We start from the raw sequence: 25161 nt of genomic DNA, 5'->3' as shown, positions 1-25161 counted from the left end.
GAATAATAAAAAATCTTTTGATTTGAAACTCAAACATTTCACGTCAAAATTTTTAAATTAATTGAATGACAAAAATTTGATTTATTTGCTCTATATTGTATATTGAGCAATTCTTATTTACGTGGGGTAGTACTTATAGAATATATCTGTACACTCTTTAACCCTTATCCTTGAGTGGCCTCTGGGCCTTGATAATGTGGTGATGCCTTTGTAAAAAAAAAAAAAAAATATTACTGCCAGTAATACCTTGTTAAACTTATAATCAGAGGTTTCCATACCAGTTTATTGTTAGATAATTATATTCTGAAGAGTGTATATATATATATATATATATATATATATATATATATATAGAGAGAGAGAGAGAGAGAGAGAGAGAGAGAGAAAGATAGAAAGAGAATGAGAGACAAACAGATAGACAGAGACAGAGAGTGAAAAGAGAGATAGATAGGATAGAGGGGAGAAAGCTAAGGAGAGATAGGGAGAAGAGAGAATTAGAGAGAAGAGGGGAGAAATATGCAAAAAGTAACAGAGAATGGAAAGGGAAGGAGGTGAAAACATAGAGAGAGGGAGAGAGAGAGAGAGAGAGAGAATGAGAGTAGATAGGAAAAGAGAAGGAAAGAGTTATATAGAGAATAGGAATGAAAAGGAAGATGCAGTTAAGAGAGATTCAAGCGGTGATATTTATCCTTATGAAAACGAATGAGAAAATAAGATGCAATAGCGAAAAGCCAGACGAGGGTAGACGAGGAAAAAAACTTCAGAAAGAAACGAGATTGTTTGCACCAAACTTTCATTAAACGTTGTAGCCGCTCGTCATCACCATCATCATCATCATCGTCGTCGTCGTCGTCGATATTGTGATGGGCGTAACGCCAATGCGTTTCTCCCACGGTTCAAAAGAGACTTGTCACTTTTCAATCAGAATTCGCCCTAGGTGGCTATGGTTTGCAGTTAAGACAGTCGACTGTCCATTGGCTGAAAATTGACTTCTCACTGATTCTTCGTTGTAGTTGGTATCTTAGACAAGCGCAGTGGGTGACATGAATGCATGTAAACAGGTGAAGTAACTGTATAGCAGAGAGACCCGATATCGCCCGGGACTTAAATAAGGATCAACGAATGTTTCACAGTATGCTTTTATTGTCATTAAACTCGGTAAAATTGTTCATTTTTAAATCAAATTGATTAACTGCCTGTTCTTTTATTTTAAACATTACTTTATTTCATGTATATTTTAACATGGAGGCGGGGGGGATATGAAGTCAGTCCCGGAAATGGCTGAAACAGTTTACGATGTAAACATTACATTAATTCATGTATATTTTTTATAGTGGGGTGGGGATATGAAGCCAGTCCCGGAAATGGCTGAAACAGTTTACGATTTAAACATTACATTATTTCATGTATATTTTTATAGTGGGGTGGGGGATATGAATTCAGTCCCGGAAATGGCTTAAACATTATTTTATTTCATATATATATTTTTTACAGTGGGTTGGGGGATATGTGCTAATTAGGGAGCCATCCCGATCGCACCTGGAGAAAGCTTACTTGCAGTGACTAAGTCCACAATTTTATAAATTATTTTATATAATAGCTTGAAATAAAGTTTAAAGTTCAAAAGTCAAGTACTATTGGTCAGTTTTGTTCATTTCGAACGCGCCCCTGTCGTATCAAAGTGTGGATTTTATAAAAAATATTTTTCATATAATGGCTTGAATTAAAGTTTAAAATACGAAAGGCAAATTTTTTAAATTTTATTTGGGCCCAAAAACAATAACTGTTAAGGGGTCAAAATTGGGTTCAAAGTTTAAAAAAAATTGATCTCTCAACCATTTTTTGGTTTAAACATTTCAAATTTTACATAAAGTGTATTCAGACAGAGGGCAAGCTTTTTAATCGGTTTTTAGCCGAAAATTTGGCTACCAAGGATTCGAAGTTAAAGAAATTTAACTTTTGCGGTTTTTAGCAAATTTTGGGTCTAAACATTTTAAATTTTATATAAAGGGTATTCAGACATGCAGCAAGCTTTTTAATCAGTTCTTGGACGAAACTTTGGCTGCCAAGAGGTCAAAGTTCAAACAGTTGACCTTTGCGGACTCTTCCAAACTACTCTTTCAATTTTGGGTCTAAATTCTTTAAATTTTATATGTAGGTTACCTGGACATGAGTCAAACATTTTAATATATATATATATATATATATATATATATATATATATATATATATATATATATATATATGCATATAAAGTTATGAACAGTACATACGGCCCGAGCAAATCTGGGCTGAACTGCTAGTATATATGTATTTGAAGGTTATGGGGGGTTTTTAAGCATAAAAACGATGTTTTTGTTTTTTTATATTTAATATTTTAATTTTTATATTTCATGTGGTCCTCCGCCATTGTTTACAAACAATTGCGAAATGATATATATATATATATATATATGTGTGTGTGTGTGTGTGTTTCGTGGTTCAATTTTAAATACTGAAAAAAAAACATATAGAGACATATATTCGATTTAAGAATTTATTGCTTGACAAAGGAATATATAGAAGGGGTTATTTTAATTTCCTTTATCCATGGATTTTCAACAATGGCTCATATCATCAGAGGAAATGAAATGCAGTTAGCAATATGTTCAGCTGCGAATGGACGCTATTTTGCTTTATAACCCCAAATGACATTGGACTACTTCGGATAATGGATTACCCAGGTTGTATCAACTTCTCTTTACGTATAATTTTTTCCATATAATTATCTACAACTACTCAAAAAACTATTTTCAATAATTGTGCTGAAAAGCAAAATAGCGTCCATTCGCAGCTGAACATTTTGCTAACTGCATTTCATTTCCTCTGATGAGCCATTGTTGAAAATCCATGGATTAAGGAAATTAAAATATCCCCTTCTATATATTCCTTTGTTAACCAATAAATTCTTAAATCGAATATATGTCTCTATATGTTGTTTTTTTTTCAGAATTTAAAATTGAACCACGAAACTTATATATTGCTCTATTCTTAAATATTGAGCTTTTCCTTTTTGGCTAGGATCTCCTTGAAAGTATTACTTTAAGTAATATCTATCAGGATTTTTCATCTGAATTCTATCAGTGTCTTATCTCGCTTATATATATATATATATATATATATATATATATATATATATATATATATATATATATATATATATATATATATATAAGCCTATTATTTTGGTTATTTTTTTTGTGCATTAATATTCATATTAAAAACCCTTTTTCTATTTATTAAAAGAGAAAATATAACTTTGTTATATATGGGTCGTGGAATTGCATTTATCTGCAAACTATCTAGCTAATTTTCATATTCTTTTAAACGTTCATTTTAATTAATTCCCTATTAGTTTTTTTTGTTTTTTATGGGATGATCATCTTTAATTAACTATTACGTGTAATTATATTCATGCATATATTCTACATGATTTATACTTGCGTAATATTTGCGTAAAAACCTTATAGTAAACAAAACTCTTTCCATATATATTTATGTATACCTATACATATTTTAATTTTATTTTTATTTCGGACTATTAGTCTCATCTTTATTAGTTGTTGTTTGTTTGTTTTTATTGGTTCACAACGTTTCGGCCAATTTCCTCTGGCCTTCGTCAGGTGGTAACCGCGACGGATAGGAACTTCGAATCTCCTAACTGCAAAAAAAAAAAAAAAAAAAAAAAAAATTCCAATTAAGGAATAATATATATCTATACATATTTGTTTAAAAACTTTTACCTACCAAACTCCTTTGTCAGTTTTGATCTACAGACATGAAACTTAATATATAAGTTAATCGAACCCATGTGAAACTTCATATTTGGTTTTTAGTCGGGGAAAATCCGTGTAAAATGGTGCAAATTAAAGAAAAGGAATTTGCCAGGTGAAGGTCGAACGCGGCATTATTAATATGCATGCGTAACGTAATAGCTAATAATTCATATTTCAATTTTTAGCATTGAAGCAAACATGTCTTTATAGTTCAGGAATTATTACGTCAAAGGAAAAAGTAAATCGTAAGCTAAACGTTTTGGTTTCGATTCTCGGTGGTGAGCACGAGTAATTTTTTTTTTTTTTTTAACTTTTTAAACCGGTACTATATATTGGGTCCAACATAATATAATAATAAATACGAAATCTGTATTAATACAAATGTCCTATTTAAGCGTAATTATGACCGGGCAATGTCGGGCGGCCTGCTAATATATATATATATATATATATATATATATATATATATATATATATATATATATATATATATATATATATATATATATGTATGGACTGTTGTAGTCGTTTGTATGAAGACGCAGCCCACCTCTGCGTGCATACGTGTGATTCTTTGTCTGACATTATTCCGGACCCCAGGCATTACTTAGTTATTTCATTCTATTTTATTTGTTTGTTGCGGTTCACTAACTCCTTTCTGCAATTTGACAACTTATTAAGTTTTCTGCTGACTTGCAAAAATATTTATCGAAACCGCCCATACACGTTGAGGGCGCGTCGCATTTGAATGGCGTCCATCAGCAATGAACGACACACAAGTCAAATTCTGTCTCTTAACCTTTAGAAAAAAATATGATTGACGCACGGCGTGTGTTTTAGGTGTTTGGTGTGCATTCCTGTATAATTCTGCCCCTTTTTTTGTGTTGTGTTAGCGAATTGTTGGTGTGCGGATTTTAAAAGTGAATCAGAAGACAATCATTCAATGTGCGGAAGGATATGTCTCACTTGCTGTGAGTGATGCGGCCGTGTCTATTAAAAAGAATAAAAAAAAATAGGTTGCAGAAAAAATAACAGTAGCGGGAGCAGAAAGAAAAAAGTTTAAGAAAAAATTAATAAGAAAAGAAAGAAGACGTGAGGTTTATTTGTAAACACTTTTGCTGAAGAAAGGAAAAACGAAAAACAAATCCTGGAAATAATATTAATAATCGATATATTTTCAAAAAAAATATATATATATATATATATTAATAATCGATATATTTTCAACAAAAAAAAAATATATATATATATATACAACACATGGAACGTATTTCCACCTGCAAAAATGAATCGAGAAATAAGGTCTACATTGAATTTTATTAGAAAATGATATTTTATTATTTTGCCATTTTAATATTGCTTGATGCATAAAAAAGAATGAAATAAGAAAAACAGAAGGATAATATCACAAACTAAAAACAAAAAAAAAACATTTGTTTTATCGGAAATATTTGACTGAGAACTGGTCGATATTTAAAATTCGTCATGTAAAAATCGTGGATTTATTTTCGGATTTATTATTCCTAATCATCACGATTTCTTCGGACCCAATTTTCCGCTTCTGCAGTGATTGGAACTTTTTTCTTTCTGCGGATAACCTCTGTGATGTAATTCCGTGTTAAAAAAAAAACAAACAAACAAAAAAAGACAACTAGACTAAACTTGATACCGGCGAAAATATTAGCATACAGATATTAAAATAAAATGTAAAGGTATCTTTTAATAGAAAAAAAAAACAAAGCAATTAATACATATATAAGAAATTATATTTTTTAGAAATTAAATCTTTTTTAAATGGTATTTTTTAAAGGTTTGTTTTAATACACCTTGTTTTATTTTTTATTTCAATACATATCAGATTAACATTAAGTAATGTAAATTCAGCGCCCTTTTTCTGTTAGTGATTGTTACCAAACATTGGCCAAGTTTTTTGAAAATAAAATTTTAATTAAGTTCATTTTCTTCGACTGTAATATTTAGTCCTGATCGGCATTTGTTCTTTGTTTGACATCTGGTTATCATTTCGTGGAGAAAACACCAGCGGACGAATGCACATTTAAAAAAAATTCAAATTTAAAAATTAAGAAAATGTAACAAACAGAAAACTTATTCTTTTCCACAAGCAAAAGTAACTTATTTAAATATTATTATTATTATTATTATTATTATTATTATTATTATTATTATTATTATTATTATTTAAATATTATTGTTATTATTATTATTATTATTATTATTATTTAAATATTATTGTCATTATTATTATTATTATTATTATTATTATTATTATTAATTCAAGACATTTTGTATATTACACTTCACAGTAAATTCGAAACTGTATTTATGACTGCATTATGTGTGTTGATTCACCGAAGAAAAGATAAAGAAAAAAAAATCAAGAAAACACCACAAAACAATAATTGAAAGCAAGAAGATTCCGATTTCATAATTTTTCAAATATTTTTTCTTTTAAAAAAATTGGAAAAAAAAAATTAAATAGTTCAATTCTTGCGCGTTCTTCGTTCATTCTCCTGAAATTATTATCATCACTGACAAGCACTCAATCGCCCATCGAAAAAAAGATTTAAAAAAAAAAGGGAAAAGAAACAGAAAAAAAAACAGAAAAAAAATCTAACGACCTTGACTGCTTTGGATGTTGAGGACTTTCCTTATCCGGATAAACCCATCTTTGTGTATTGAATATCGCAAGATCATCTTAAAATGGCCGTGCTTTAACATGGATTCAAATATAACGCAAATAAATCTTGAAAAAATGTATAAAAGATTTTATAAACACAAACAGAGAAATCTCGTTTAAATCGCGCTTACATCTCGTTCACGAGAACCAATTAATTGTGAAGATAAAAACGAATATTTTCATATTTTGTTTTCAAAAAAAAAAATGGAGAGCTCTTTTTCTGTTTTTCGATTATATCATACAATCGTGTAATGCCGTCTCAAACATTTCATTTCTCATTTCCATTGTGAACCAATTTCCGTGCGAACTACTCTACACAGAAATTGTTTGATTTTAAATTTTGGCAATTCAGTCTTTGCTTATTCTTCATTTTTATTTATTTTTCGTAATTGTATTTTTTTGATATGCCATTCGCCGAAGATTAGTTTACACATTATTTATACATGCTCATTTAATCATTGGCTAACATATATTAATTTTTATGACATGTGTCAGCAAAAAAAATCAACTAAACAAACCTGCAATTTCATTGACAACAAAATTATCATTTTTTTTTTTTTATGATTTTATGAACGAGTAGAGGCGGGAAATGTCAGAAAATTTTGAAAAATCGTTATTGTAAAATTTTAAAGTTTAGAATAAAACGTTCAATTAACTACTTGTCAATACCTACTGATGATCATTAGTTTTTTAAAACAAAACGTATCTAAACGCTACAGTATAATAAGAAAAATCTATATATTTTGTATATATTTTTAATGGATAAATTTTATTTACGTATGAAAAAATATATACTTCCGAATTTTTTAAATTGATTTAATATGAATTTTTCAGATTTAAAATAAAATATAAAATTTTAAAAGTAAAACCAATTAATATATCTACAAAATATTCAAGAATTTAAATTATTTGAATTTTTAAAACGTTATTTCATTTTACATTATTGAATTTTTATTTCAATAAATATTCGATTAACCTTATAAATAAATTAAAGTCTCTCCCCCTGCTATGGATACTTGATAGTTCAGTATTAAAAAAAAAACAAGCAAGATACATAAATATTTTCAGTTAGAAAACAAAACTTTAGTTTAGTTTGCTTTCTTCGATTATAATATTTAGTCCGGTTCAATATTTTATTGTAATGCATAAGGAAAGTTGGAGAGTGTTTTACTATCACACTTTAATCTACTATCACTGCTACGACATACACTTCGAAACTTTTTATAATAAATTGTAATAATTTAATAATTAATTAATTAATTAATTAATTAATTATAAATCGATGTGTACTCATCAAACCCGTGTTGGAGCGAGTACTATAGTAATATATGGCAGATAAATAGATTTTCACATGAAAATGTTAAATAGTGAGTCCACTGTTCGTGTGTGTATATGTATATGAGTGTGTTGACGTATGTTTGTGTCATTGTGTTTTAATGTAGAGATATACGATTTAGTACGTATACATAAATATTTACATACGTATCAACACGAAGTTAATAGTCATTTACATAGGAATTCTGAAACAGAGCCGAAAACAATAGAACATAATCTATAGTCAAGAAGGCATGAAGAATTAACCGTGGTGCAGCTGCCCCGTTCACACACAAATAACACACACACACACACGCTCGCGTACATACGTGAAATTGTCTCATAATTGTAATTTATATACGAATCCTTGAGAATTTTCTCTCTATTTTTGATACGGTTCACTTCACACCAATCGTTGCATAGTTTTATGTGTTTCGGATTAGCGATGCCAACGTCCATGTTTGCGATGGAAGCTTCTTGTGTGAATGCTAAGTCATACATGTGGTATTTGCTTTTCCAACTCGACGATACGGCGGTCGATTGGAGGCAGGCGAACCGTGTTCAAAACGCAGACGAAACACGAAGCGCGATCGCTACCTGACACGGCTTCGTTTTTTGTCTTTTGTTTTGTTTGCTTTGCGTTGAGATAACCAATCACCGAAGAAATCGGTGAAAGTTTCGAGTCAGTTAAATTCGGGAGGACAATTTATACCATTCAACTCCAAGATACTTCAAAGGAAGATAATTCAATAAAAAATTTGAGTTCCTACATATACCTAACATATGAAATAAGATTAGTCGGATTTTACCAGTTCGACCTAAATAGCAAATAAACTGACAAATCAAACTTTGTTTCTGAATAGCAAATTTTCATTTTCTTTTATTGTCTAATATATCAACTCATTACTGATGAATTTTAAAAGTCAGACGTAAATAGTATTTAATATGGCAAATTAAAATTTGATTCTGATTGGCCAATTTTAATTTATTTTATCATTATATTTATATACGATTATGTCGGTTGTATTTTAAAAGTTAAACCTACATACCATTAAAGATTACTTATCAAACTTCGATTCTGACTAGCTAATTATCATTAGTTATTCTTTATGCCATGTTATTGGCAATAAGCTAACGTACTTCGCTACAATTGCTGTCTAATTATGTTGATCGTATTATGAAAATTAGACATTAATAACATTTAAACTAAAAACAAAAACTTATGATTGGCCAAGTTTTTTTTTTATATTGTTGTCATATGTTATTGGCGATAAACTAACGTACTTAAATAAGAATTAGAAAATAATTTATCCAGCTCGGCAGTTTGCTAATATGGATGCATTCTTAAATGTAGACCCAAATAGAAAGGTCATCTAAGGGAAATAACTATTTTAGTTGGCGTTATTTATTTATTTAGCTTAGATGCTTAACCTAATAAAAATAGTTGCGGTTGTATATAATTTTTTTTTTTTTTTATTTAAACGTAAATGATGCCGAACAATGCCGGGCCGGGACAGCTAGTATACATATATTTACTTTACTTCACTTAAACTAAAATCTTCAAAGCTTATTTTAATACAACTAGAACTTGCGTGATTAAAAATGGCGAAGATTTGTTTCGGTTTCACTTTCGTCTTTCCATTTCGTTGGTTTCTTTCTACGGAAGAAAATGGTGGCCTTCATTTCTGATTGGATCACGTCGATAATTTAAAAAGTAATGGACGTACAATTGGAACTAAATTAATCGCTTGGATTAATTGGAAGGTTTGTTCGTTTTTGTTATCTTTTTAACAACTTTTCTTTTTATTCATTATTTAAGAAAAAATATTTTTTTAAATTGCAAATATGAAAAATCGAAAAAAAAAATTCGTGCTTGTTCATTATAATTTGATATCTAAAAAATATTTAATGAATTTTAAGTAAAAAGTACCAATATGTAATTATGTCGCGAGTCGGAATTAGTGAAAATCCAAAAATTACGAAAAATAACCGTGTCGAATATATGCTAGAAATACTTTTCACAAAAAAAAAAAACATCGTTATTATCGACTCGCTATCTTTTAAATTAGAACTTCTTTTTTTTTACAAGGTGGTCACCACTTATCAAGGCTCGAAAGCCACTCAGGGATAAGGGTTATTGTAAGTACAGTACGTTAGTGTGGATATTTTAGAGTGTCTACTTAAGGGGGCGGTTCATCAGGAATTTGTTTACGTTGGACTTGAAGACATCCAAGTTGTAGTCCAGTGGGAAGCAGGCAGACAGAACAGAGTTCCACAGGCGTGCAGTTCTAAGAAAGAAGCTTTGTTCATGGAATCTACGTTTTGATTTAGGCACAGATAAAGAGTGGGGAAAGTTTTTGACAATGGATTCAGCTAGACGTGTGTTTTTTGTGAAAGATTGGCGAGGGGGGGCCAGAGATTGGAGTTCAGACGAGCATCTGCCATGGAAATAACGATAAAACAAGGATAGGCTCGCAACGTCTCTTCTGTGGGAGAGAGGTTGCAGAGAAGAGAAAAGGGCATCCCCAACTAAGCCACGAAGTCTATTTTGTACTCTGTCAAGGCAGGATAGGCTGTTTTTAGCAGCTCTTGCCCTGATATGGCAGCAGTATTCCATCCTTGGACGTACTTGGCTTTTATATAGATAGAGAATTGCATGAGTAGTGAGATATGTTCTGGATCGAAAGTTAAGTGAAAACAAGAGAAATAAGTCATATGAAATAGACTAAACACATAGAACCGTATTATACAATAAATTTTATATTTTTCTTGTAATTATTTTCCATAATTTTTGTGAATTTTTACTTATTTCAACATGACACGTAATTTCGTAACAGTGTGTTTTGATGAAAATGTATTTTTTTTTTTTTTTTTGTTTTTTACAAAGGCATCACCACATTATCAAGGCCCAGAGGCCACTCAAGGATAAGGGTTAAAGAGTGTACAGTAGAAATTGGTCAATATAGTAATCATTAGTAATGAAAATTTGGTAAATTTAATAACTTATATGGAACGGCTCATCAAGAACTTATTTACTTTAGACTTGAACACATCCATATTGTAGTCAGCCGGAAAGCAGGAAAACGGAAGACGATTCCACAGGCGTGCAGTTCTAAGAAAGAAGCTTTGTTCATGGAATCTACGTTTAGGTTTAGGCACAGATAAAGAGTGGGGGGAATTATTGATAGTGTTTACAGCTAGACGAGTGTTTCTTGTGAAAGTTTGGTGAGGGGGGGACCATAGATTGAAGCTCAGTCGAACACTTTCCATGAAAATAACGATACATCAATATATAATTATAATGCACAAGTACTAAATTTTTATTATATATTTGATTAATATTGTGATGATGTACTGCCTTTACTTGACTTATTTCTATGTTTCTATTGATGGGTCGCCACTTATCAAGGCCAGGGGGCACTCGAGGATAATCGGGACAAAACTGTAATTGAACTTCTATCTCTCTCTCTTTTTTCACTGTTCTTCCCCTTCACCATTTTCTCGATTCCTTCTTTCGTCATCGTTCATCCTATTCATTTCTTTTTGGACATACACGCATGCACCTAACTCGAATCGACGTAAAGTAAAAAAAAAACATCCTTCCATCCAGTTCGGCCGTAATCGAAATTGAATTCACTACACGAGTTTGTAGTGCAATTTAAATCTTGTCCATAGCTGAATGCTTGATGCGTCGCCAGGGCTATCAAGGATATGTTTATCGTGACGCCATCACTTGATGGGTTGCCTACCACGGCTTAAGAGAGCCCCATCTACTCACGAGAGAAGGATAGACCGCGCCAGTTTCTCAACCTGGTATTTTACCTCGTGGTACATACAGCGCCTCGCCTTCCAAATGATCACCCATCTGGTACTAACCAGGCTCAACGATGCTTAACTTCGGTGATCTGGCAAGAACCGGTGTGTCAACGTGATTGTGCCGTACATAAAGATGTCATATTCCGAAAACCACGTAAATTGATCAAGGAAAAATCAGATTACATTAAAAATCATGTCTATTTCTTGGTAATATAAAATGATATAAAAAGGCATTTTAACACCTTGCCCCACAAAAAAATAATTTTTTTTTCCTAAATTTTAGTTTTAGTTAGTTTTATTTTTCTGAGATCTCGCCGATTTAAAAAATACCAATTTTATAGTTTTTTTACAAATAGTTCATTGAAATATATTCATGACTGTGTAGCGATACCTAAATGTTTATGCAAAAAATAAATAAAAATTATATATATATATATATATATATATATATATATATATATATATACAAAGAAATAGGCCAACCAGAGGTAAAATAGGCTTTTGTCCGGTAAGTGCATGCCCATTGGCTGATAGGAAGGGCGCGGTGGATACTAGAAAGCTGATTGGCTAACTAGAATCTCAATAGAAGGTGCGTGTATAAAAAGGACAGACAACCACAAAATTCGCGCATAAGCCTAAAGAATCCTAGAGTGGATGAGACGCGGAATATTCAGTGTAGCTTAATCGCCATATATATTTTATAACTAACTAACTAACTAACTAACTAACTATATATATATATATATATATATATATATATATATATATATATATATAATTTTAGTCATTCAATAAATTTAAAAATTTATGATGTGAAATGGTTAAATTTCAAATCAAAAGATTTTTATTATCCTATGTAAGACAAAAATACATTTGAAATATTTTAACTCCTTATCCTATAGGATTTCAATGTCTACCATCTCTTCAGAGGAGAAAATATTAGCAAATATAAGCAAATAATTATAATTTTATTCTGAAGTATATATATATATACGTTTTTATTGTTTCAGTTACCCGGCCGTTTTTTTTTTGCCGTCTGTAGCTTCCTCAGACTTTTACAGAAATGTTCGTTATGATGGGATGAAAGAGTGAATGAATGAGTGGCATCATTCACTCTTTCATCCCATCATAACGAACATTTCTGTAAAAGTCTGAGGAAGCTACAGACGGCCAAAAAAACGGCCGGGTAGCTGAAACAATAATGTAACTTAACAGAAAGACACGGTAATAAAAAATAAAACGCATATTTGCTCTACAACAGTATTGAGCACATTCTTCAGTTTTTATTAATTACCATTTCTACTATATGTGTGTGTGTGTGTGTGTGTGTGTGTGTGTGTGTGCGTGTGTGTGCATGTGTGTGTGTGTGTGTGCGCGCGCGCGTTTCCTTAAAACAAATATACGTTTATAATGTACATATTCAAGAAGACAATCTCAAAATGGCAACGGTTTATTAAGCTCAATGAAAATGGATTTACACTTTCAGAGCACATGTAACTTTATTAAATATTCCAAAATCATAGGAATATACACTTAATTCACATTCATTTTTTAAAAATTAATTTAACATTATTTAAACAATATGAATGAGCATTAAGTGTATATTCCTGTGATTTTCAAATATATCTCGGGAATAACCCATGGCGCATTGGTTAGAGTACTTGGAAAAATCAATGATAAAAGAGATATTCTCTTGAAAGTTGAAAGTTCAATTTTAAGAGTGGGCGAACGAAAAATAACATTGCGAATTACTTAGGGTCCCTATCCAGTTATGGCTGACGGAACGAGAGCATGCTACTCCCGTGAAGTAAATAAAGAATTCCTTTCTAAATTCCGTTCAGATTCCTGAGCCAGACGAAAACATTCCCGAATTCGACAAGATACACCTGAAGTAGGTCGGAGGTTACATCGACCGAAAACGTTGAGAATAGTAGTTGGAAGATTCCATATAATACAAATAACAAATCCTCATCTAAAAAACATCAGGAAAAAAAAAAAGAAAGATTTTAAAAGGCAAAAAAAAAGAAAGATTTTAAAAGGCAAAAAAAAAAAGAAAGAAGAAAGACAAAAGAAAAGAAAGAAGAAAAACAAAACTAAAAGCTTTATAAACGAGGCATGAAACAGATTATTTTGTGTTATAGTCAAGATTATCTGCTCTCTTTTACTGGCGGACAACAATGTCATTCTTAACAGGGAGGAAGAGGGCTGTCATGTTACATGAAGGAATATAATCATTAATTAGAAGGGGTTATATCTTGCTTGATACCGTCGTTCCGCCTGCGGAGCAGAAACTCCCACACATGCGAAGTGCTTTCATAATGCTATTAATATAGAGATGGCAAATATCATGAGAGATAGGTATGTCCAAGGATGGAATACTGTTGCCACATCTGGGCAGGAGCTGCTAGAAAAGACTTGTCCTGCCTTGATAGAGTTCAAAACAGACTTCGTAGCCTCGTAGGAGATGTCCTTTTCTCTTCCTTGCAACCTCTATCTCACAGAAGAGATGTTGCGAGTTTGTCTCTGATGTATCGTTATTTTCATGGAAAGTGTTCGACTGAGCTTCAATCTATGGTCCCCCCTCGCCAAACTTTCACAAGAAACACCCGTCTAGCTGTAAACACTATCAATAATTCCCCCCACTCTTTATCTGTGCCTAAACCTAAACGTAGATTCCATGAACAAAGCTTCTTTCTTAGAACTGCACGCCTGTGGAATTGTCTTCCGTTTTCCTGCTTTCCGGCTGACTACAATATGGTTGTCTTCAAGTCTAACGTAAATAAATTCTTGATGAGCCGTTCCATATATGTTATCAAATTAACCGAATTTTCATTACTAATGATTACTATATTGTCCAATTTCTACTGTACACTCTTTAACCCTTATCCTTGAGTGGCCTCTTGGCCTTGATAAAAAAGATAACACCCGCCCAAAATTTTTATTAATAAAGCGTTACAAACCAAAGTACTTGTGCAGTTTACAGACCATGCTTAAATAATAACATTATTTAGAAAGCCACTCTTATCATGGGAAAAGAGGTAGGGGAGTGTTGTAACTATTCTAATTTAATAAACAGAAGATACCGTAAAAATTGAATTAAACTTGAAAAATCGCATCTATTAAAGTGAGGGTCAGTACACTGCAGACGTGTCCAATCAAACGAGAAATATATTAGCAGTAGAACCCGACAAAAATGAGCAGCCAATCCTGAATTTGATCTTATTTTCTGTGTTATTCAGACCATTATTTCTTTTCAACTTCCAGATACTATTGTGTTCGTCGCGCTATGCGTTATATTACGGATGTCGAAGAAGATATGATGAACGTGCAGGGTTGGTTGGGCGGTGAAGATCAGCGGCCTTGGAGCATGTTTCAGCAAAAGAGGCCGTTCGTTTCGTCGTCATCGTCGTCGTCATCGCAGTGCGCCGTTGTTGCCAATCAGTCAAGTTCCGATTTGGCTGCTTACCCCGCGGGGGCAAAATTCACCAAAAGCCCGCCTTCCTATGAAGAACACATGAAACGATACAGCCTCAATCACAACGTCAGTCCCAACCACACGGACAGCAGCATCCAGAATGGCTATCAACCCATTAGTACAAATTATCCGCATCCGCTCCAGCATTCAACCGAACTGATGGAACCTTATCATCCAGAGACACGAAGCACATGTTATCCTTGTAAGTATTCAGGGGTTTTTTTTTTTACGGTTTATTTGGATTTTTCGGCCAATACTAATTATCCGGCACATGTAACTAAACTACAGACTTACTGTCCAAGATGTAACTTCCTGGACACGTGTTCTCATCTAAAGTGTTTTTTTCTTCATAATGTTTCGGCCGATATAATCTCCAACCTTCTTCAGATGTATCTTGTCGAACTCGTAAATTATATATATATATATATATATATATATATATATATATATATATATATATATATGATGAAAATAATGGAAATAGTATTCCGACAAAATAGAGAAAATAAAAAGGAACAAACCGTATTATGTGTTCATCAACGTTTCGTCTCATCCAGAGGAAGTCTCGAATAAAGACGAAACGTTGATGAACACATAATACGGTTTGTTCCTTTTATATATATATATATATATATATATATATATATATATATATATAATTATTTTTTTATAATAATAATTAAACACCTACAGACACTAGTGTTTCATTTTTTCGGGAATCTTCAGTGCAGGGTGTCACGATTAACACTAGTCGGCAGATTCGAACTCGGCAACACGAGCCATCTCTGGCTCGATTAGCAAAGACCGTATCCATTAGGCTTCCATTAACCACGTGAAATAACGTTTAATTTAAACATTTTAATTTTAAATGTTCTTTACGTCAGTCAGACAGTGATCTAATCGTTATACGATGATCTATGCATAAGAGCTAAATTGACTGACTTAATTCAACTGAAAGTGCTCAACGATAAGAAACGAGTTTCTTAAACGGCTGTCATAATTACTTTTTTAACTATAATAATTAAATACCTACAGACACTAGTGTTTCATCCTTTCAGGAGTCTTCAGTGCAGGGTGTCACGATTAACACTAGTCGGCAGTATATATATATATATATATATATATATATATATATATATATATATATATATATATATATATATACTGGCAGGTTAGCCGGCGTCGCTCGGTTGTAAGATACGCTTAAATATGATACATTAATTCACGCAAATTGCGTATTTATTATTATAGGAACAAATCTCTATCAGTTGTTACATCGAACCTAATATATAGTAGTGAGATCAAAACGAACAAAATAAATAATATAAAAAGTATATATGACTTGGGTACCATCACTTAGAATCGAAACTAACACATACAACTCTCCACCCTCATTCAATAGCCTCTGAGCCACGCCCATATATATATATATATATATATATATATATATATATATAGTTATTGTATTTCATTATTCTGAATAATTATATATATATATATATTTATTTTTTTACACAGTGATCACTACTTATCAAGGCCCGGAAGCCACTCAAGGATAAGGGTTATTGCAAGTACATTACGTTAGTGTGGAAATTTGATGAAGTGTTTATTTAAGAGGGCGGTTTATTAGGAATTTGTTAACATTGGACTTGAAGACATCCAAGTTGTAGTTCGGTGGGAAGCAGGCAGACGGAACAGAGTTCCACAGGCGTGCAGTTCTAAGAAAGAAGCTTTGTTCATGGAATCTACATTTTGATTTAGGCACAGATATAGAGTGGGGGAAATTTTTCACAGTGGATTCAGCTAGATGGGTGTTTTTCGTGAAAGATTGGCGAGGGGGGACCAGAGATTGGAGTTCAGACGAGCACCTGCCATGGAAATAACGATAAAACAAGGATAGGCTCGCAACGTCTCTTCTGTGGGAGAGAGGTTGCAGGGTAGAGAAAAGGGCATCCCCTACTAAGCCACGAAGTCTATTTTGTACTCTGTCAAGGCAGAATAGGCTGTTTATACAGCTCCTGCCCATATATGGCAACAGTATTCCATCCTTGGACGTACCTGGCTTTTATATAGATAGAGAATTGCATCAGTAGTGAGATATCTTCTGGAGCGGTAGAAGGATCCCACCATTTTCCCAGCGACCTTGGCCACAGACTTGATGTATGTGTTCCATTTAAGAGCAGGTGTAAAGGTCAAACCCAGGAGCTTATCAAATCCTGGGGCCTCCCTTAGACGAGAGCCATCCATTTCAATTTATATATATAATTATTCAGAATAATGAAATACAATAACTATATATATATATATATATATATATATATATACTTATTGTATTTCACTATTCTGAATAATTATATATATATATATATATATATATATATATATATATATATATATTGTATTTCATTATTTTGAATAATTATATATATATATATATATATATATATATATATATATATATATATATATATATATATATGATTATTCAGAATAATGAAATACAATAACTATATACAGGGTGTTCACATTATGTAGCTAAACTTTTTGGGCACCGTGTAGATTATGTAGCCAGATTTTATGGGCACGTTGGCCGTGTGGTTTGTTCCTTGCTAATAGAGTCAGATGGTTTTGTGGCCAGGTTCGAATCTCCCAACCAGCTGTAATCATAATGCCCTGCATTGATAGATTCCTGAAAGGATGAAACATTAATGTCCATAGGTATTAAAAAAATTATCACAGTAATAATTATATATATATATATATATATATATATATATATATATATATACATATATATATATATATATATATATATACAGGGTGCCCATAAGGTCTGGCTACATAATCTACATGGTGCCCACAAAGTCTGGCTACATAATGTAATCAGACTTTGTGGAAACTCTGTATATAAATCTATTTACAATTTATTCCTTTAATTACGTTGGCATCTACAATTCTTGACAGTATCTGTTTCGCAGCAAAAAAATCATTCACTTAATTGTTATATCAATCAATGAATTTATTTTGCCCTTATCGCATCAGAAGAAATAGCAACTATCAATCCATCAAAAGGAAATCATTTTTTTTACTTAATTGAAACTTATGTAGGCATTTCCATTTTTAAGAGAATTCTAACAGAATATCTCCAATAGGTAAGCAGTACATAGGCAAATATACTTTATTTTGTTATTTTTTTTTAAATTAAATTGACGATTTTGTTTCCTTTTGCAGATTGTAAATGCCAGCCTGGCTACAATTGTTGTCAAGGACCAGGTAAGTGTGTTTTTGTTTTTGTTTTCTTATTTTTAACGTTTGTACAGCAGCCAACTCGGCCTTGGCTGGGAATACATCAAAACAAATATAAGTTTCATTATATTTTTAAGGGATATTAAAGATACTCGATGCTGCCCGGGCACAATAACTTTAAAACTGGAAGCTCAGGTGACTCTTTTACAGGGTGGGGGTAGATTTTGCTTATTTCATCTGTCATGACTGGGTAGAAGTGTTATATTTAGGAGTCTTATTAAGAGAGTTTGTGCGTTCTGAGTTCGTGTTATGAAGAGATTCATATAAAGACATTTTAAAACACATGATATATAAGACATATAATCACTTTACCTTTTGGTAGAATTACAACACAAAGATGACGTTTATAAAAACACATGATGGGTTTATTTCTTCTCCGACCGGTCGTGGTTTTCTTAGTCAAGAATTCAAAGTTTTACATTCTATGTTTCAAAGGTGACCGTCTCGCTTCCAGACGTTCGACTCCCGTCTCTCGACTCCAGACTGTCGTCTCTCGTCCTCAGTCTCTCTCTCTCTCTCTCTCTCTCTCTCTCTCTCTCTCTCTCTCTCTCTCTCTCTCTCTCTCTCTCTCAGACTCCCTCCTCATTTTCTCTCCTCTTAACTCTAAAGTTTCTAACTATATCGAGAACTTCCCATTTTCCATGACGTCATACACATGTTAAAACATGTGTCTTCTTTCACGTGTTCTGGAAATGCGTGTCCAAAACTTTTTCCTTTGTTTACAAAAGGAATTTTAACCTATATTCCCAGTAACCTATATTTCCAATATGTTAAAAACATGTTTATTAAATTATCCTATAGTTGCATTCCTTTTCTTAAAACTATTTTATCTCTAAGCTAAACAATGGTTTGTTTTTACATTCCATTTGCTAATTCTCTCTCGTAATCTATTTCTAAACCTAAATTACGAGGTTCGAATTTCGTCTATTCTATTTCATTTTCATTTTAACTAAATCTCTCTATTTTTATACTTACATGAAAAGGGGACAGCCCTTATCATGTAACAGAAGTATTCCGTTTGTTATTCTTCGTTGTTATCACCTGTATGTTACGTGTCTATGTGGATGCATGGCGTAACGAATAAAAGCGTTACTAAAACAAAGGCAGCCACTTTTTACTTTCGGATTACTTTTTGTAACTAAAAAGATTTTTTTTTAATGCGGTATTGAAATTCGTCGGGTTTTTTTATGGAATTGCTTCAGAAAACGCATGAATCCACTTGATGTAAGGAACTAACAAAATTTAAACAAAAATTTCTACTTCAAGATCCAAAACTGATACAAAAAACTACAATTCTCCCCCCCCCTTTGTGTCAGAAACATCGCTCACCGAATGTGAGGACTAAAGGACTAAAGATGCACTTTTTTTTTACATAGGAATTACCACTTATCAAGGCCCGGAGGTCACTCGAGTATAAGGGTTAATGGGTATACATTAGTCAATGGAATTATGGCGTAGTAAATATACGTAGTGGGAATTTTATAAATTGCATTACTTAGGGGGACGGTTAATCAAGAACTTGTTTACATTGGACTTGAAGACAATTAGATTGTAGTCAGCTGTAAAGCAGGGAAACGGAAGAGGGTTCCACAGGCGTGTAGTTTTAAGAAAGAAGTTTTGTTCATGGAATCTACATTTGGGTTTAGGCAGAGATAAGGAGTGTTGGAAATTATTGATAGTGGTTTTCGCTAGACGAGTGTTTCTCATGAAATTTTGGCAAGGGGGACCATAGATTAGAGCTCAGACGAGCACTTGCCATGAAAATAGCGATAAAGCAGTGACAGGCTCGCAACGTCTCCTTTGTGGGAAAGAGGTTGTAGGGAAGAGAAAAGGACATCCCCCCACTACGCTAGGAAGTCTATTTTGAACTCTGTCAAGGCAGGATAAGCTGCTTCTAGCAGCTTATCCTGCCCGGATGTTCAACAGTACTCCATCATTGGCCAGACCTGGCTTTTATATAGGTAGAGTATTGCATAAGGAATGAGGTATCTACTGTAGCGGTAGAAGGATCCTACCATTTTCCCAGCGACCTTGGAAACGGATTTGATATATGTGTTCCATTTCAGATCAGAAGTAAAGGTGAAGCCGAGAAGCTTGTTAAAACATGGAACCTCATAAAGACGGGAGCCATTCATTTCAATTGATGCCAGATGCGGATCAGAGCGATTTCATCTCTTCTGCTTAATTGTTGTTGTTGTTGTTGTTGTTGTTGTTGTTGTTGTTAGTAGTAGTAGTAGTAGTAGTAGTAGTAGTAGTAGTAGTAGTAGTAGTAGTAGTCGTCGTCACTAGGAGTTCTCAAACAGATTATCATCATAAATTACTCACCAGTGGAGTTCCATGGAGGCTATACTTGCAAATAACCCAGAAAAGCGGAATATTTCTACAGGCTCGATCGGACAGAAAAAATTTCCTTGGGTTGCCAGAATGACGCCAAGGAAAATGTCACATGAGGTTGGAAGGCGTGTATGCATAGGGTTGGGGAGCGAACCTTCTCAAAATTGAACTCTGCTCCACAAAAATAGTCCTGGTATGTGTTAGATAGATTCTGACACTGAAAATAGCAATTCTTCCCCCTTTGTCAAAAACATCGCTCACTGAATGAGAAAACTAAAGAAAATCGAGAGTCACTTTCTACTTTTTTGTTGTTATTATTTTTTAAAAAGCTATAAAGATATTTAAATCAAAATACGTATAAAATACGTTTATAAGCCAAATTATATCGCAATTTTCTGAAAATAAACAAATATTTATTTAAGCAATCGAAAGTTACACATTTCAGAAAACATTTTTTGTGTGTGAATTTCAATGAGAAAATTTGAAAACCTAAAAATGTGAAATGATAAAATCATTTTTATTTACTTTTTTGTTGTTGTTCATGAAGAAAAAAAAACTTAATCGGACTGACATCTCCTTGATGAAGCCAGGTTATTGGCGAAAATTATGACTACTACTATTACTACTACTACTACAACAACAACAAGTAAATAAAAATGATGTATATCATTTCACAACATGTTCAGGTTTTCAAATTTTCTCATTTATTTGTTTAAAGTTAATATTTCGGAGATAGACGCCATCATCAGAATGTTATTTTGAAATGCTGGAAGAATACGCTTGGCTCATCTGATAGAAAAGTAAGAGCTGCGTTTTTAGTGATAGAAGCGTTGTTTAAATTTTAAAATAAAATACGGACTTTATTTTAAAGTTTAAACAACGTTTCTATCACAGAAAACACAACTCTGATTTTTATAAAGATATTTGCTTTAACTCTGACATCAAAATTTGTCGTTTTCTTCCCCAGCTTCTTACAATGGCAAAATTAACGAAGGTGTCGACGAGGACGGTGGAGGCCACGATCTCAGGTCTTTTATCTCAAGTAAGAATTTTTTTTTATCTTTCTTTTCTTTTCTTTCTTTTTTATTTATTTATTTTTTTTTCGGCTTTACGTTTGATGGTTTAGAGAGAAGGAATTGATATTTTTAGCTAATTTTTCGATATTTGTCGTCGGAAAGGTTCGAGCTTCAAAACGATACCGATCTCGTGAAAAGTGAAAATCCGTTGCCTTTGTCGAAAGTTTTACGCATACATACATGCATACATACATACATATACATACATACATACATACATACATACATATACATACATACGTGCATGCATACATACATGCATACATACATACATACATACATACATACATAGTGCATGCATACATACATACATACGTGCATGCATACATACATACATACGTACATACATACATACATGCATGCATACATACATACATACATACATATACATACATACGTGCATGCATACATACATGCATACATACATACATACGTGCATGCATACATACATATACATACATACATACGTACATACATACATACATGCATGCATACATACATACATACATACGTGCATGCATGATGATTGCAACGTCTTGTCAGACGAGTGCCACTCCCTCAGACATTTAAAATCCATGAGCCCAAATGCCTGAGGGAGTATCTATACAAAGATGATGTTACAGAGTCTTAGCTTTGTACGACAGCTAAGTCTCTCTCTCGGTTCAAAATGTTGATATCCGGCAACAAGCAAGAGCAAGATAGCCAGCAACAAGTTAAACTGCAGACCAGCTTAATACGGGTACTGGTCTCCTGCTTTATGTTTTTTTTAAATTAGAGATTTGCTTCTCCTAGAAAGGTTGCCTTCACCACGGCTTACGGGAGCTCTCTTCACCCCAACGCACACATACATACGCACAAACACACACGGTGCTAGTTGGCCGTTGACCCCCAAAAAGGGTTCATTCGCCCTTTGGAGGGTCTTGTTTTTAATCCTTCAGGGAGACTAGCCACCCTGCTCACCAAACAAGTCTGGTGGGGGAACCAGTTTAGTCGCCGGTGACCCGACCATGAGGCAGGTAGTACTGGGTTACATGGTACCAGTAGCATATGGCATGACCTGACACCATATATAAACATACATACACATATACACACATACATGTACATGCAAACATATATACATACATTTTAACAGACAGGTGAGATTTATATAATAGAATTAAGCGCACGACATCAATGTTTTGAAACTGAGAAGAAATAGAGATTATTATCGCAAAAGTTACACCCTTAAAAACGTGCACTTATCTAGTTGATACTGGGTGGATAGGTTCATTAATCAATGCATAAACGTTCGTCTCATATTTTGATGTAGTGAGTGTCAGGTGGAGCTGCATAGGTGTGTGGGTTTAATTGCTCCTTCTGGCGTGGGGTTTCAGCAAAAATGAGAAAGAAGAAAATATTGAAAAATAATTACAGGATAAAAACAAAACAAAAAAACGTTGACTGGAATATTTGATTTTATACATGAAAACTTCAAACGTTGTTTGAGGCGACAATGTTTATGTCGAAGCACCTGCGGTTTTTTGGGCGGGACGCATTTTAAGATAAAACGTCACGCGTGTTTGGACCTTCCGTTTTTCAGGGCTGAACAAATCCGACGTTCGTTCGGGTTAAGCGTGATTTTTCAACCTCGACAAAATTAGTAATTTCTCATCTCACCTTACAACATCCAACGCCTCCTCTCTCTAGAAGCGGAAACCCTCTCTCTCTCTCTCTCTCTCTTCTTCTTCTTCTTCTTCTTCTTCTTCTTCTTCAGATACGACATCTCTGTAGAGTTATCATTCTATCACGGTAATAAGTTAATAAGTTTGTAAGAGCATTTTCCTTTAGCTTGTCAAGGTTTGGTTTTCCCCTTGTTAGGTTTGAAATAGCATTTTCTTGTGTCTGTCATAATTCAGTTTAACATAGCATAAATTAGGCTCGAAATACAATTTTTCTTGTCCTTCAATCATCTATCTGACGTCACTTCCGCCTAAATTTAATTACTTCCAATGAAAATCATGCTCATTGCAAGGTAAACTATTCGCGACATATTATCGAGTTCATATTCTGAATCTTTAGTTCTTACTTGTTATTTCCATGGCAGATGCTTGACTGAGATCCAATCTCTAGTCCCTTTTTGCAAGACAATCACAGTAAGAACTCGTCTTACTACCACAAATGTCGTATTATTTATTTTAGAAACAATTCTCCTAGGATTATTATATTGTACCCAATATATTGTAGTAACCACCCAGCCTTGGCCAGTCGTAAAATACGCTTAAATATATTTTTATTCATGTAAATTTCATATTTAATATTATATAACCTATTCTATATTTATTATTAAATTGTGCCCAGTAAATAGTAATGATTCTAAAAGAAAAACATATGACATCGATGCCATCAGTTAGAATGAAAACCAAAACATGTAGCTCCCCAGCATTATCCCTTATCATCTGATCTAAGTTCATAGGCATACACTATTTTGAACAATAATTGTATATTTGCGTATGCGTAGAAATAACGTGTTTAGTTGACTTACGCCTGCTGAGTTCCTATTTTTTAATTGCCAGAGTAGTTTGATAGAGATTGTTCCTCACACGGACAAACAGACAAACCGACAGACAAAGTCACTTTATATATATATATATATATATATATATATATATATATATATATATATATATGTGTGTGTGTGTGTGTGTGTGTGTGTGTGTGTGTGTGTGTGATTACTTCATTTAATAACATAAATTAATATACGGAGATATAATTTTGTGTAAATTTTCAGTATTTACTACAACAGTGCTCAGTACATATGCAGAGCTAGGTAGTAAGTCATGAAAATATTCTGTGTAGCTTAATTGCCATATATATTTTCATGACTAACTTACTATAACAGGTTAAATATAATTTATATAAATATATATATATATATATACATATATATATCCAAGTGACTTTACATATATATATATATATATATATATATATATATATATATATATATACTAGCAGGTGAAATACGCTTAAATATGATATTTTAATTGATGCATATTCCATATTTATTACTGTAGAGTAAATTCTCTATTGAATTATTATATTGTATCCAATATATGATTTAAATATATAGTAAAGATTTACAAAAGTGATTTCGGTATCATCAGTTGGAATCGAAACCCACAGATACAGCACTCTAGCCATAGTCGTTATTTAATGCTTCAGTCCGCGTCGTTACCGTCTGAGCTATCGCCAGACCAATAAAACAAAGTTCTAAGAATTAAGCGACTTGAAGCTAAAATGTATGTCTATGCATGCTGAGAAGTTAATCGATTTACTCATGTCAAG

At 32.8% G+C, this 25161-nt stretch overlaps 1 protein-coding gene across 2 annotated transcripts in view; it reads left to right on the top strand.

The window, feature by feature from the left end:
• LOC145249031 (uncharacterized) overlaps positions 1-25161 on the top strand; it is a 58652-nt gene that overhangs the window by 28674 nt on the left and 4817 nt on the right. The window contains exons 1-4 of one of the 2 annotated variants that reach the window (XM_080110890.1): positions 9343-9591; positions 14908-15320; positions 18350-18391; positions 21726-21800. In XM_080110890.1, coding sequence (XP_079967016.1) covers positions 14930-15320; positions 18350-18391; positions 21726-21800 — 508 coding nt within the window. In that variant the 5' untranslated portion in view covers positions 9343-9591; positions 14908-14929. Of the gene's footprint in view, positions 1-9342; positions 9592-14907; positions 15321-18349; positions 18392-21725; positions 21801-25161 lie in introns of those variants that run through there. The other variant, XM_080110889.1, reaches the window with a different exon arrangement.

This window comes from Euprymna scolopes, chromosome 27, assembly GCF_053919585.1.
Source record: "Euprymna scolopes isolate OS-2025 chromosome 27, ASM5391958v1, whole genome shotgun sequence".
Classification (NCBI taxonomy): domain Eukaryota; kingdom Metazoa; phylum Mollusca; class Cephalopoda; order Sepiida; family Sepiolidae; genus Euprymna; species Euprymna scolopes.
Note: the sequence above shows the minus strand (reverse complement) of the source record. Positions and strands in the feature narration are given on the sequence as shown.